This window comes from Pyxicephalus adspersus, chromosome 9, assembly GCF_032062135.1.
Source record: "Pyxicephalus adspersus chromosome 9, UCB_Pads_2.0, whole genome shotgun sequence".
Taxonomy (NCBI): Eukaryota; Metazoa; Chordata; class Amphibia; order Anura; family Pyxicephalidae; genus Pyxicephalus; species Pyxicephalus adspersus.
The window spans coordinates 50,488,899-50,505,156 of NC_092866.1; the positions used below are offsets into that span (position 1 = coordinate 50,488,899).

Consider the following 16,258-nt stretch of genomic DNA (forward strand, 5'->3'; position numbering starts at 1 on the left):
AAAAGAGCAAAAATATTTAGTGCGAGAAATTACGGGCTTAGCGGTTAGGGGGTTAATAACAAACAGGATTTATATAGCACCAACATATTACGCAGCAGGCCAGACAGATACAGTGACACAGGAGGAGGAGAGAGGACCCTGCCCTGAAGAGCTTACAATCTAGGGGACTGCAACAGTGTAGAAAAGCTTAACTCTAGGCAGATATAAAGGCATGAATAAATGTAATTGTGTAGGCTTTTATACATTAATTGTGTTTGGCATATAGAAACACAACCTACATTTTACCTGTCCTTCTAACAAAGAAGCATACTGATAGAAGGAGAAAGCACAGTGTAGGATCTGGGATTAGAGATGATTGTTTGATGCTGGCTATCAGAATGAGGTCATCCAGCAGCAAAAAAAAGTACTCCAGGGCAATTTTGCTTAAGTGTTTTGCTTTAATCTCATTTCCTAGCATTCACCATATTTCTTGATACCCTGTGAATGAATGCTGGACATAAACATGACCGTGTCAAGCTGTATTTCCAATTTTGAATAGAGTTAAGCCGGGGGTGGGGGGGATGATAAAAAGCAGAACTTCATATTAAGTTTATTAAAACGATTTACTTGTGAGTAGCTGAGAGTCTAATTATATAATATATAGAAGAGTGTGTCATTCTTGGCGTATCTATCCATCTGCGTACAACTCATGGCCACAGTATATCTAATTTACACTATCCTATAGGTCTTTGTCGCCCAACAAACAGTGGACAGATTGTTTTTATAAAAAGGATACATGGGGCCTCTCATCTCCGCTTTAAGATGTTTTAATAACAGTTTTTGTAGTTTCCTCCTAGGGTTACACTGCTCTACTCTTATTTTTCTCCATTTCTCTTGTTTAGTTTCCTAAGCTAAGTTTGTGTTACTGGTCAGCTGACTAAGCTGAAAGATAACTTTCAGGAGTATTCTATACGTTATGAAATGGGTAATATCAAAAGGCCTTGTGGCCCTCTTAAGGGTACAATTTCTTTAAAAATATTCCTTTGCCTTGGTGTGGTAAATGCAGGGGCATATATTACTGTGAAATCTGTGCAAATCAAGTGGTTTCTGACTGCCTTTTTCATTATTACTTGCTCATTTTTACACCCTAGAAAACAAACTTCGTGATAACCTTTCCTGGCAATGTCACAAATATGCTATACATGTGCTTTAAAGCTCTTTCTTGCGTATACTTGTGCAGTAATATGTGCATTGGTAATGCGCATGCATTCAATAATGCACTTTACTACAGAGAAGGAATAAATATTTTTTTATCATTTTTTTTGTCATACTACCACTTTTAATATATCGACAGTGATATAATCTTTTCATATGTCCTCAGACTTTCTAAGAAAACCCATGAACTGGTTTTGTTAGCTCTTCTATCATGTAATCGTCTGTCTTGATATTAAATAGAGAAAAATGTTCAGAAAAAATAAAACTGGGTGATTATGATAATCACCATTGTTATGATTACAGAAAAAAGTCAGATCCATTGACAGTACAGCCTGCCCCTTTCCATGCCAGGTAGCAGACCAGGAAAGCGTGAGTAATTACTGGAAAGCCTCTGTTCTGCAGCTCCTGACAAGCTGATAGACCGTAAACCTGAGGCATGTGGCCTCTATATCCTGCCGTGAAAATACCCACCCTGTGCATCTATCTAATACAAATCAGAATAATATATAAAATGTATTAGCATAGAATCTCTCTGACAAACTACCAGTTGTACAAACCAGGCGCATCTGATAGATGACAGCATGAAATATTGCCTGGAGCCATAGCCTCTGCAGCATGCCTATGAAAAAAAGTAATTGCTGTCTCTATATTGGTAGACATATAACCTTCACATAGCAATCGGGTCCTGCTGATAGGTCCGTGGTCAGGACCATTCTTCATTTCCATTACTGTGAAAGAATTAGAGACAACAACTTTTACATAAGATTATATTGTGTGTATAAGATTAGATTGTATTATGTGTATTTGTAAAAACCTTAATTTTCTAGACATCCAAAAACCTCAATACTGCCACAATCTTTAATTTGTTGTCAGCAGATTCTGGACTTGACACAACTGATACTCTCAACCTGGCTCCTGTGGAACCCCAGTGTTCCTTCATTGGTTTCTGGGGGTTCCTTAAACTGTGGCTGATTGACCTCCCATTGGATGATTGCTGCAACACTACTCTGTAGAGCCAGCTGCATGACGCTATATTGATGTTTTAGTGCAGCGGTCGTCAACCGGTGGTCCACAAAAAAAATGGTGGTGGTCCGCGGCTCTGGCCAGTGCACCCACCAGCTGGGTCAGGAGAAAGATCCCGGTTAGGAGGGTCCCCGCCATTCTCCCATCGTAGGCTCAGACCTGCAATGGGAGAGTGGGGGTTTCTGGCATCATGACGTCACTCTGGGTGAAGTTTCTTCCTCTTTGAGTGACATACGGCTCCCCGCGCATGCACGGTCCGTAGTCTGTGAAATTAGTGGTCAGTGACGTCCAAAAGGTTGGGGACCACTGTTTTAGATTTGCATTCTTTCCACTGGCCACCGATGTAAAAGGCTTTTTTTTCCCACAACCCCCTATAAAGTGGTTTTAGCAGGGGTTCCCATAGACATAATTTGAAAAACGTAAAAGGTAAAAAGTTGATAAAAAGGTTGATAAAGGCTTCTCTATAGTAGTCCCAATAACCCTTCCATTGGCTGAGGAGGTAAGCCAACTCAAACAGTAATTACAAATTGCAAACTTTTAAAATACCTTTTTTTTTTAACTGCAAAATATTAAGTTGGAAACAATGTCTCTTTAAGGAATTATTAGAGCAGTGCTGGGGTTAATGCAGTTTGTAACCGGTTTGCTTTAAGCTAGTCTAGTTCATTCTGCTTTCTTTAATCTAACGGCTTTCTTAATGCTAAACTCCTTGGTGGCCATGATTTATGGCTTTGGATACAATGAAGAGGAGGAATTCCTTTGCTGACATGTATTTTATAGTGCGACATGATGAGAACGTTGTGTTAATTACCTGCTGCTGCATTATTCTAATACTGGTAATAAGACCTCTTACTTCTCAGTGGTACCCATAAATCAAGTCTAGGTTAATCCTACCATGGAACAGGGCCAGGAAAATATCCCTCTTAAAAGAAGATGGGAATTGCCCCACAGCAAGCAGAAACCATAATTCTATATATTTTTTCCATCACATTAGGAGACAAGACAACCTCTTCAGTAAAGCAGGATTCTCAACCAGTTTCCTCGCCCAAGAATGCTCAGGATAAGTTGAAAGAGACGCCCAGTGAGCCAGTCCAGGTGGAACAGCTGGCCAAATCACAGGAGTCTATTGCAATTGAAGGATGCACGGATGATGAGGGCACAGAAAGTGGAGGAGAGGGCATATATCGGGAGCGAGACGAGTTTGTGGTGAAAATTGAGGACATTGAAATGCTCAAAGTAAGTTTGCAAAACCCAAATAAGATTTAATTTTCTTGTCAAGTCCCATTTTATTTATTCGGAGTGCCTATGCTACCACCTCAATACCACTCTAAAGTTACCTATTAAGGCTATCACTTCAGACTTCCATCTCTTCTGGGAATGACCTTTGTTGAGTTGATTTATTCTTTGGCTTTTAGTATCTTCTTGGTACTAGGATATCTTGCATGTAAATCATCTTTCATCTTAAATTGCTGAAGCTTTGGAAGGTTTTCTCACTTCCTATAAGTTTTACTTTGTACATAAAGTAGCAAGAAGAGTAAGAGTTTCATTGCCAGTGGTTAAATGCCCTGACCATATGTAGTAGCTTCCTATGCATCAGGTATATTGACTTTGTATAACTTCATGGGATCTATTGATAAAACATTGAATTGGACATTCACTGAAACATTCCCTTGGTCTGGAGTCTGGAGAGATTTATTACAGAAAAAATTGAAGGTTTTAGTATTTGTGATATCTAAAGACTTTAATCCATTGGAGTTTTATTGTAGCAATATTTCAAATGGGCTATTCTTGGGCTATATTTTGAACAAAATAAAGCTTGTTAATCTAATGTTATGTTTTCCCATTCTTTAGGAAGCACTGCGAACCGGCAAAGAACCTCCGGCTATTTGGAAAGTCCAAAAGGCCTTGCTCCAGAAATTTATTCCTGAAATTCGGGAAGAACAGAGGTCCTTTGCTGCCACAAACAGTGTAAGTTTTATGTAGAGTACTGACATGCCCCTGTAGCTCTTCAGTTATTTAAAAGGTCACTGTTTTTATCACAACTTTATCAGCACTTTTCCATAACCAAATTGTATTGTCTTTATTTCTTGTTTTTCTATAATTTTATTGCATTAGTTAGAATGTAAAAGTGAATACAAACAATTGCAAAGTGAAAAAAGTGAATAATTGCAAAGTGAAGAATGAAATAAAAATTACAATAATTGCTTTGAAATATAGAAAATAGACAAGTTGGGCCTATTTACATCTGTGAGTTGCAATTTTCAATGTATTTCTGATGCTTAGTAGAGCACCACAGTGTGTAGTAATTCACTAGCCAGTATTTCAATGTTTTCTTTAGAAAAAATTGGGTTAGTTGGATTTTAGCCGTTGTTAATAGGGCAAGACTTTCTCATCTGGGGGAACACCTTAGGTTTTCTATGTGATAGCGACGGGGTCTGAGCAACCAATCACCAGGCTCAAAGCTGTCACAATGGGGATGACATGCCACACTGTATAAGCATAGACTTTGTTTCTTATCATAGGTGTGAGGCTATATGCATATGAGGCTGACAACAATCAGATTTTGTCACTTTTATTTTCATTATTTAGGCAAAGTATCTCTTTAGGAGACAAATTACTTGTGCTGAACAGTTGAAATCCTTTCTAACAGACCTTTAAAAACTGCTTTACTTTTGTTTCTCCATTATGTAGTACCTTGGTTACTTTGGAGATGCCAAAACAAAATATAAGCGAGTATATGTAAAGTTTGTGGAGAATGCAAACAAAAAGGAGTATGTAAGAGTATGTTCCCGGAAACCCAAGGCAAAGGCGACTCCTATTCCCAGGTATATGTACTTTCTTTTCATTGTGTGTGAGTAATAAAATCTCTACAGTCTGCTTTAAAACTGTCTAATATATCTGTAGTGTTTAACCAGACATGCATATGTGTATTTTAAATTGACTTGAAGAAAAGGGGTTAGGCTACGTACACACATCAGATGATTCTCGTCCAATAATCGTCTCAGGCCTGATATCGGAGGAGAATCTAGCCTGTATACAGCGCTCGTCGTCCGGAGGACCGTCCTAGTGGATCGATGGATGGGAAAGAATCGCAATGAAAATGAAGGGGAGAGAGCGCAGTGGGGTGCCGCTCCATCCTTCTCCCTCCTCCCCTCTCCATAGAGCTGAACGGCATGTCTCTAGTTTAAGGATCTCCTGCCCTCCGAACACATACGGGGACGAATTTGATAAAGCTTTCCAAGGCTGAAGAGGATACACTTTCATCAGTGAAGCTGGGTGATCCAGCAAATCTGAAATGTATCTGTATCCACGATTGAAAACATTTGCTAACAAATTGCAATTGGCTTTTAGAAATTCCTTTCCAGGTTTGCTGGGTCACCCAGCTTCACTGATAAAGTTTACCCTGTCCAGCTTTAGAGAGCTTTAATAAATCAGGCCCACTGTCTCAACCACACATATATTCAACCTCTGACTTAAGAGGGAGGTTGCACTGAAAGTATATTTTGACCCACGAACATATGAGTGGAACTTAATATAGCTCAATATGTGTAAATGGTCTTTGATTTTAGTGCAGTGTTCCTTGGATAGTATTTGCAGGATTTTTTTTTTCTGTTGCCAGGAGGATTTGCAGGAGTTTTTTAAAAGTTGCAAATGTTATAACTTCTGTCCTTTATGTGTAGAGAATGAATTTGGACCATGATGGAAAAATGTCATGAGTTGTACACATCTGTAGAGCATTCTATTTAAAAGGCATAAGTATATTTTAAGAAGCAAGAATACTCCTTTGGGACCCCTGTCCTAGTTGTATTTGGTGTCAATTTTTTTCCCCTGCCAAGGAAAGAATTTAAAGCTGCGTACACACCTGCAATTTTTCTCGTTGGAAAGGATCTTTCACGATCCTTTCCAACGAGAAAAGACTGCAGGATGCATGAACGATGCTGTACATACAGCACCGTTCATGCTCTATGGAGAGGGGAGGGGGAGAGCGACGGAGCGGCACCCTGCTGCGCGCTCTCCCCTTCCCTTTCATTAGGATCGGTCGTCGTCCATCGTCCATGGATCCGCCAGGACGGTCGTCGGACGATGGACGACGACCGACTGTACACACGGCAGATTTTCGCCCGATAATTGGCCGATACCGATTATCGGGCGAGAAAAATTTGCCGTGTGTACGCAGCTTAAGGCTTAACCTCAGTCATACAGTTATACACAGATAAAATGTGTAGTAGTATGTTTTATCTGCTAAAAGATTTGGGTTTTTGTCTACCCTTCCTTTAGATTTGTACAGCGATATAACACACCCAGCCAGAAGACACTAGTGACCATGGTCACTTAAAGAGCAGCAGAAGCCTGATAAGCTTATCCCTCTTCTCATTCTATCTCTTCCTATCAGAAAGTTAACACACCTGATTGTCTCCATCTCCCAGTTTTAAGTATTTATGTATAAGGAGTTCAAGAAGATGATCCAAATTCAAATCAAAGTACTTACTCTTTCTACATTAAAATGAAAAAAAGAGTAATAATCAAATAAATACCTGGCTTTGTTTGTGCTTTTTATTTTTACCTGGAGTTCAGCAAAAAACGTTGGCATTTATTGAATGTCAGTGAATTCATAATTGTGTGGTCATATTCTGATGTGCTTTGCGTATAGGAAGCCATTCTTAACTATGAACATAAAATAACTTCTTTTTTGTAAATTTTCTATAGCCGAACATCTCACAATAAGGTCAGTGCAGCTAACAAAGCGGCAACAGAAACTCCTCCACCGAAAACTACACCTCCAAAAGTTGTGTCTGCAAAACCAAAAGCCAAACAGCCAAAGACAAAGGCTGAACCTCCACCAAAGAAGAGGAAGCAGTGGAAGGAAGAGTTCTCCTCTTCACAGTCCGATTCCTCTCCAGACATGCAAAGTGATGAAGAAGGTGAGAAAATGAAAGAATGGACACCAGGAGACACTTTCAGTAATTGTGGTTTGTTTTGTACAACAAACGGAACTACTGGGTACTTGAAACACTACATTTATTTTCTACCATTGAATTCTGTTGATTTTGTGTTTCAGAGTTTGAGCCCCCACCACCTCCAATCATTACTCGGTTTTTGAACACAAGAGCAATGAAGGAAACGTTCAAAGGATACATTGAACTTCTTGTAGGAGTCGTACTGGATGCCGACACGATCCAAAATTTGGAAAAAGACAACGGTATGATATGCAATCTTGTGTAAAGACCTTTGGGGGAAAAAAAAAGGCATAATTCAGACCTACAGGTTGGACCTAACCCAAGCTGACTGGGGAACCAGCACCCCCTTATAAATTTGACAAAAATATTTAATATCTGCACTGAAAGTCAGCTTTGTAACACAAATTCTGTGGTTGTGTTTATCAGGACTGGCTTTTCAGCTTGTGAAAATATGACAGGGTGAGTGACTTTGAACTGACTTTTGACAGAGTTGAAAGAAAGAAGAGAAACAGTTAGCACCAATAGAGGTATAGAGAAGTTCTATAGGGAGGAATGGGTAAATATGGGGATAGCAAATTAAAGACATTATTATTAAGGTTTACATATATTCTAAACAGAAACTGAACGCAAGAAGTGAAGTTTGGCTGTGTTTATAACATCTAGATATGTTAAACATTCCTAAGCAGTACACTAAGAATTGTTCATTTTGATTTGGAATTTCCCCATGAAAAATATAATACTTTGTTATGTGTGTCTAGGCACTCCTGTGCCTGCAGCTTCATAGCTGTATACATGTAGTGTGAATCCTAGGCTCTGCTGCCTCTAAATGTTGGTCCGAAGAAATTTGGTATTCTGCTTCCTATTTCCTTTGGTAAAGGTATTGGCATGAGGAAGCAAAGTCTTATCTTTACTAAATGCATTCCTTTACACAGAAATATTGCAGAACAAGGTACTGTGAGATTAGTTGCAGGGCGACCACAGCAATGGTGACTGGTCTTTTTCTCTCTGAATGTTACTTTGTGGCAGCCACTATGTTGCTTCAACAGACAACTGCAAATGTGAGGTGCAATGTGTTGGTTCCAGTTTTTAGTTTGGCTGCTGGAGAATTGAATATTTCCCGTTTACTGTAGTGAACCAATGTAAATTTTTCAGGTTTAGAAGTGTAATTCTGCCTTGCTTTTTTGTGCTGTGGTTTCAGACGATGCGCTGCTTCTGCACATGAGAAAGATAGAAGGAATGTTAAATGAACACAGGAGAAGACTGCTCACAAAGCTGCAGCTCGATCAATCAATGAAGGTATGGGTAATGTTATCATTCACTATATCAAGGCTATCCAACTCCTGTCTTTGAGGCCTGGGGTCCCTGCTCTTTTTAAGTATTTTCCTGACAGCCCTACATTTATTAGGATGTGGTGTACAAGAAAAGCCTAGTCTGTATGTAGTCCCACGAGGACTGGAATTGTACAGCCCTGATCTATTATATACAATACTGTAGAATGTGTGTGACCCTCAAGTCCATTACCATTGACACCAATGATTATTTTAGGTGACTGTAAGAGTGACATTCTTTCCACTGACCATCAATGGAAAGGGTATTCTTTCTACCAACCACCACACTGCTCTGAGGTTAGTCATTATAGCAGGGGTTCCTTACAACCTTGAAATTATTTCAACTGGTCAAAAACTGGCAAACAATTTGCATTATGTCATTAATGAGGTAGGAACCAAATGTTAGATGCAATATGTTATACACCCCAGATATTTGTGGAATCCAAGTTTTTTTTTTTTTCTCATTTGGGAAAAAAAAATTCCAGGATGTTTCGAGGATTCTGGCATTCATCAGGTATAGAAAAATGATATATTTAATGTGTTGACATTCTTCAAGTGCACTCACCCAGGAGAGAATGGTAGCCTTTTATGGCCATGAACAGTGTACCCCCCAGGCCTTTTTATAGTGGCGTGCGCCACCCAGCACTTTTTAAAAACCACCTGGCTTCTTTGGGTGGTTACTGAAAAGTTGGGTCGCAATGCACATGTACTGGACAGTTTGGACATAATACAAAGATGATGGAAACATTAAACATACTAATACTACAATTTTAGGGGTTACTTGATACCTATGGCTCAAACAACTGGGAGCACTATGCATCATGTGTTGCCCTGCCATATTTTGAGCAGTTGGCTAAAAAAAATTTGGGAGCGAACACTGATGAGTGTCAGTTCCTTAGCTGTTGTGCTAATGCTTTAGCTTCAACTGTTTGCATATTTATTTGGGAACAACAATGAAGATGAGGAATTCTGGCACTATCCAGACATAGCCTGCTAATTAAAATTTTCAAAATAGGGCCAGTATTGGCAACCAGAATTTGGAAAACTGTTGCGTATTTAGCTCACATTCCAAAATGGCTTACAGTTAGTTAACATAAAGTAATCATATTCCTTATTTCTTTATAGAATGCCTTGGAAAACTACCCAGATATAACTACAATTAATCGTGATGCAAAAGGAAAAACAGGAGCATCTCCTGTTTGTAAAATAAAAGTGCATGGCAAGTGGTACAATAAGAAGACCATGCGGCCAACTAAAACTTCAAAACAGTCACAGGTAAGTGTTATTCTGGATTAAATTAGTTTAAATTACAATGCCTTCTATGTCTGGAATCCTAAAAGAATTCCAGGTGTGTCTTTTTGGGTTTGGACATTTCTCCATTACAATCACTGCCCAGTAAATTTTATGCTGTGAGCAAAAGTGATAAATCTAGGTGTTATTCAACCGCACCAAGTGTTAGTTGGCACAGGTCACCCTTAGTCTTCTATTAATAGAATAAATGCTTTGTGTTGGTATAAGGCTGACCTCTATACTAAGAAACCGCTTTAAACGCTGTGTGATATAAGTACAAGCCAGCCTTATAGACCAGAGCCTCTCAAAGTGGAACTAAAGTACCCCTGAAGTTGGCGATTCAGGCAGGTGGCTTGCAATTACTATTCTTACCTACTTAATCGTCGTCCACCTGTCAAATTTCACTGAGCTGTGCATGCAGCATCCTAAGACCAAATATTTATGGAGCTGTCTTGTACACAGGGGTACAGTCATGCTGGACCAAATCAATGCCTTCCCTTAATTTCCTGTTTGTAAGCACATTTTAAATAACAATGTTTTTATACAATTTAAACAGCACCTTTCACTGGAAACGCCTAAACTTCATATTTCTAAGAAGTGTCCTCATACTCTTTTTCATAGTATTAGGTCTCCTCACTATAGTTAGGAGAGTTCTTACTATAGTGTCCCGTGGACCACTAAAATTACCAGCTTCAGTCCACGCATGCGTGTGGAGCCGGGTGTCACTCAAAGGGGATGAAACTTCCCCCATAATGACGTCATGATGCCAAAACCAACTCGCTCTCCCATCGCGGATCTGAGAATGTAATGGGAGAGTGGGCGGGTTATGTTCAGTGACACAACCCGCCCACTTCATTGATCCCGCGATCTGTATGGGGCACATGTTCCATGGCTCAAGTTCAATGATCTCCCCAGCCTCTTTTAGCTGGGCACACCACCCAGCCACTTTCAGTAACCACCCAGCTGTTTTTGGGAGGTTACTGAAACGTTGAAGGGTGCCATACACCTATAGCCTCTGCCCACCCATCTTAATGAAATTTTCTAGGAAGAATACTGAAGTTCAACCACTAATGAAATAGACCAGAAACCTGCATAGAACCCCTCTCTTTATAAACTATAATATTTAGCTCGCTCCTTCAAATCTTTAATTTTGTAATATATAGTTTCTGTTTGCTTTAAGTTTTATGAGATATGACCATTGTAACTTCATGGCATGTTCTTATCTTTGTTTTTTTGTACCAGGAGTTCACAATAGATCCAGAAAAATCCCAGCTGTATTCCCTTTACCATGCACTCCATCATTACAAGTACCACATATATCTTATATGCAAAGATGAGGTAAGAAATCTTTGCTGGATATTCTTTACTATTTTGCAAGCATCTGCCTCAAATTTTGAAGAACTGCAAATCTGTAGAAGGGAACTAACACTTTTTTTAGCAGAAGTGTATGGTAATCAAAGGTTGGTGGGGGTGTTTTCTGTTTTTTTTAATGGGGGTTAATAATGTATAAAAAAGAGTTTCTCTTACATTATTTAAAAGCCTATGAACAGATAGTAGAGTGGGAGGTACGAGGACAATTGTGTGTCTGTTTATAGAATGCAGTGCTACGAATTACCCGCCCTGGTGGTAATCCCGAGGGTGGCTCAGGGTGAATTTTATGTACCAAAAGCGCTAACCCCAAGCCAGACTCGGGGTATGAAATAAATCTACCGGCTCCCCTCGATCCAGCGACGTCCCCAGCGATCCCTGGCCGGCTTCTGCATCACATTCTGTAATGGATGAAGCGTCGTAATTGTTATCTGCTTTTAAAACATTGATCACAGTAAAAAAAATTATAAAAAATTAATCCAAATAATAAATCCAAAACTTTATTCTTTTATTGTACCCTTGTTTGGACAAATTTAATTTTTTTTTATAAAATTATTAAATATAATATTTTTTATAATTATTATTTATAATTATTTATAATTATTGGTTATATTTTAGTTTGTGTTTCAAACTTATCATACCTGGAAATTATTCCTAAGAATTACAGGCCTAAAATATTAAACAACAAAATTCCATGCAAAACAATGCTCTACCTTTGACATAAAAATACTGACCTAATTAGACCGCCAGAGAGGTTAAGACTTCACTTCCATCATTTGGGCTAATTCTTGGAGGCACTTATGTTGGGTCCAGAAATTGCAGTGTGATGGAAAGTGTCCATGCAGTCTATCTTGATTTACAGACTAAAAACCATACAGGAGAAGAACAGGGCTCAAGGCATAATTTGAATATGAATTGTGAAGGCGTATACATTACTATTTCAGGCCAGAAACTAGCCATGTAGTAAGGAGACAAAGTATGGACAGCCCTGGAACTTGTACGACAGTGGCAATATCCCACATTTATGTCTTTAAAGTTAAAACAACTTAAATGAGCAATATTCAGTGTATGCATTTTCACAAATTAATTGGTGACTGCTGCCTTGTCTAGCCAATTACAGATTGCAGGTTGAACTCTAGAGGGCAGTGTTGCATTTTATTTTTAAAGAAGCCCTGCATAAAGGGCTGAATATACAATACTAGCACAATAAATAAAAAATAGCAATTAAAAAAATGTTTTGTGTTTTTTTAATGTAAAGTAGAACCCTGCTAGATTTGTAATGTTGTACAGCAACGGAGCATCCCTCACATTCCTTACTTCCTCCTATAGAGCGTTAAAGGGAATGTGTCATGAGTATATTGGAGCTAGTCGTTGATAAATGCTGCTTTGGAAAATGCACCCAGCTGTCATTTTTATGATTTGGCTTCACTGTGTTGTTCCTTCCCAGAACAAGAATAGTGATAAGGAATGTTAACCCTTAGTTAAGTCATGTTTGGGATCTGGGACTTAAACTCAAGTCTGACAGCCCAGGAACCTGCATTTTTAAAAGAAAGGCAGCAGGTACATCCCTATCATAAGTCACTTTAGAGGAAATCCTCCTTTGAACAAAAATATAGATACTGTCCTTGTAAGCTTTGTCCCTAATATGATAGCTTTCTAAATGTCTCTGGTTTTAATATGAATACTGGTTTTAATAGTCAATGATCCAGAACAAGGATGCAGTTTAAAAAAACAGACTGGAGTTGGAACTCTTGATCTGCAGTACAGAATGCTATCAGATCAGCATAACAACTGTTTTTTAAAAGGAAAAAGCAACCTCCCTGTATATACACTAAGGCTTCCTTGAAGTTTGACACATAGCTCATGATGATGCTTTGAGAAAATCCACAGGACTAGCTCCTACTTTTACTCTGGCAATGCTTTCCTGTGCCGAACTAAATGTAAATAGAGTACTTGTGACTGCATAAGTCATAACACCTAGGCTCTCTTGTAGGTGTAGAGAATGAACACAAATTCTGAGGCCAGTGCTTTGTTCTCCTGATGATAACAGCTCCTTCATTTCTTGTCTTATCAGTGGAAGAGGAAATGGGGTGACAGACACAAATAATGACCTTACAACATGTTTTGCCTGTAAGCAGTTAGACTTGACATGTGATTATCTAACTTTTTTTTCTTCACCCCTTTTTAGGTTACCTCTGTTCAGAAATCAAACCGGGACATTGAACAAGTAGAGCTTGTTAACCACTGTTTGAAAAACATGAAATGGGTGGAGGAGCTCTTTGAAAAGTTTGGTGAACTCTTGAGCCGGGTACAGCAGACATGCTCCTAAAGCCTGGCCCTTTCCTTTTCCTTTTTGTTTTTTTTTTTTACCTCCCTTCCTAAGGCTGCCCTGCCCTTCCAGTGTATGCCATGCAACAGCACTAACATACAGCAAGAGGAGACAAAGGACTCAAAAGTCATATATACATTGCTGTAGACTGTCAATGAATGTGCAGCATTGTCTCCCATATCCAGGGATATTTTGCTGACTAATTAAAATCCCAGAGACGCCTGGGTTACAGAAATGGCACGTTTTTATTTTTTTTGTAAACTATTGGGTAATGCTTTTTTTCCATGGCAAAAATGATAAAACAGCATGCACTAAATTATAGAATGACTTTATTCCTATAGCGTTAACACTTAAACTGCTTTACTACAATTTTTTTTTTGTTCCTTCCACCTCTGTAAAAATTCATTTCTCTTCCTCGTCCAACTTTTTTTCACATCCACTTAAAATGAAATGGTTTAATATGGAGGTACAAGAACAATATCTGCTTTTTTATTATTTACAGCTCGCCACACACATAGGATATTGTACATTTTGTAAAACAGAGTTTTGCGATACATCACGTTAAAAAAAAAAAAAAAAAGAAAAAAAAAAAAATAGCCACAGTGATTAAAAACGTAGAAGAAGAAAAAAAAATCATGCTTTATGGACTCCTTTTATGAGTTGTCTTTTTGTTCAGGAGACTGAACGCGGAGTTGGTGCAATCCTTTGACTGCTTTTTGTGTCAAATTATATTATAATGGATGAAAAAAAATGACGTTAACTATTTTCCCTGTTTTGAAGAAAACTATTTTCCTTTATACTGTGTTTTTTCTTTAAAGAAAATCAATTGTACATTTTATCTCACGAATAGTTGTATTTTTCACAGAGAAAATATTGTGGTTAAAATTCTGTTTCCTGGATCTTTGTAATAATACACCTCCCTTTTTGTTTTGTTTTTTCCTTTTTTTTTTTTGTTTCTTGTCTTTTTCTTTGTTTTTACTTTCCCCAGTCTTCATATTCCATGTTGATTTCTTATTGTATGCAATATATCTTAAAGCAATGCTTTCCCCTCCTCTCTCTCTCTCTCTCTCTTACCACTTAAATGTTAGCTACAGTGTTAACCGGCAAAATGTATAGCAGGTTACTATAGTTTTTACAATGTAGACAATGCAACCATTTTTTTCTGATCCTTGGAAATAAATTACTTACTTAACATGGAATGGGTTAATGGTGCTCAGTGGGTTGTTATCCATGGGTGGCTCTCAACTGGTAGCATCAATACAACAAAAGCAAACTAGTCAGCAATAACTGTGTGCAAGAATTTAAATTTCCACTCCTAAAATCCTATACACAATGTAACATGTTAGAGCAGAACTAAACCCATAGATGCTCAGCTGTCCCCCTTCTTTTGTGGGCACCACATCTTCCCTTCCATATCCTAATATTTGACCATTTCAATTGGCAGGCCCAGGGTGATGTAACCCCCACGCAGTATCCCTAGAACAACTGTGGAGCTGCGCTTGGTGGTGGTCTAGCAAATTGGTGGTGATCACCAAATTTTCAAAATGGGACTTAAGTTCCACTTTAATGTAAAAAGCATTTTACTTCTCTTGAAATCTATAGCTTTTATTAAAAACTGTTAATGTTTCCATAAGGTTCCTGTTAAGGCATTTCTATGAAAGGTTGGCAACGTTCTGTCCCTGTTTCCCACTTGTGCCCTTGAATTGATATCTTGGCCCTTCATTGGGAATAAGGCTGCATACACACGTGTAATAATTGTCATTGGAAAGTATCTTTCACAATCCCTTGCAATGACAAACAACTGCAGGATGCATGAACAAGCGCTGTACATATAGCACCGTTCTGCTCTATATAGAGGGGGGAACGACGGGGCGGCATCCCACTGCCCTCTCTCCCCTTCACTTTATTACGATTGTTCTTCGTCTGTGGATCGGCCAGGACAATCGTTCGGACGAGGAGTGCTGTACACACTCCGAATTCCTGGCCGGTATCCGCCCTGAGCTGATTATCGGACGAGAACCATCTGAAGTGTACGTAGCCTAAATGCAGTGTTCTCCCTTGGAAGGTTTTGCTGGGCAGATCTCCTTATCAGACGGCCACTCAGTCCAGGCTTGTTCTAGACAGAGCTTTCAGTGAGTCTGAGCAGCATGCCAACTCTGCTTAGAGGTTAAGAGATTTATACAATATATCTTTTTTCACTTCTGAACCTTTCAAAGCAGAACAGACAAGCTGCAGCTCACACTGAAAGTTTGCTAGAAGGTCAGATCATTGCCCGTTTGTTGCCCACAGCAGAGCCCAGGGTGTAGGTTGTGGTTGTATGTGGGCAAGTTGAGTCCTGAGGCATTGGCAAGCAATCCTAACACTTTGCCAGCCACTCAGTGCTTCCTCTTAGCACAAAGCCTAAATTATTACACTACATTGATTACACTATTTCTCTATTAAAAGGGATTTCACTCCTAAAAAAACTCCAGGGCATTAGATAGCTGAAACAAAGCATATGGGTTAGAAAACAAATCTACACAAGTATAGGGGTCACTGGATACCTATGGCACAAACAACTGGAGCCCTAAAGTTTCTTGTGTTGCACCACCTACCTTTTGATCATCTGGCTCATCGGTAAGAGGGAAACAAAGGATGAAAAAAAAACAATGGCAATGGTTTATGATGCACATTACTTAAGCAATGAAATGGTATTTTATATTTACATCTTTTTTTAAGATTTAAAATGGTGCATTTTTCCCTTTTATTAATGACTGTGTGTTTATTTACTT

The 16,258-nt window shown here is 38.8% G+C and overlaps 1 protein-coding gene across 1 annotated transcript in view; it reads left to right on the forward strand.

Moving 5' to 3' along the window:
* Positions 1-14,686, forward strand: part of QSER1 (glutamine and serine rich 1) — a 57,250-nt gene extending 42,564 nt beyond the window's left edge. Inside the window, exons 5-13 of the mRNA XM_072421881.1 lie at positions 3,209-3,450; positions 4,066-4,182; positions 4,906-5,039; positions 6,922-7,136; positions 7,274-7,414; positions 8,371-8,468; positions 9,626-9,775; positions 11,033-11,128; positions 13,347-14,686. Coding sequence (XP_072277982.1) covers positions 3,209-3,450; positions 4,066-4,182; positions 4,906-5,039; positions 6,922-7,136; positions 7,274-7,414; positions 8,371-8,468; positions 9,626-9,775; positions 11,033-11,128; positions 13,347-13,487 — 1,334 coding nt within the window. The 3' untranslated portion in view covers positions 13,488-14,686. The remainder of the gene's footprint in view (positions 1-3,208; positions 3,451-4,065; positions 4,183-4,905; positions 5,040-6,921; positions 7,137-7,273; positions 7,415-8,370; positions 8,469-9,625; positions 9,776-11,032; positions 11,129-13,346) is intronic.
* Positions 14,687-16,258: the final 1,572 nt, after the last annotated feature.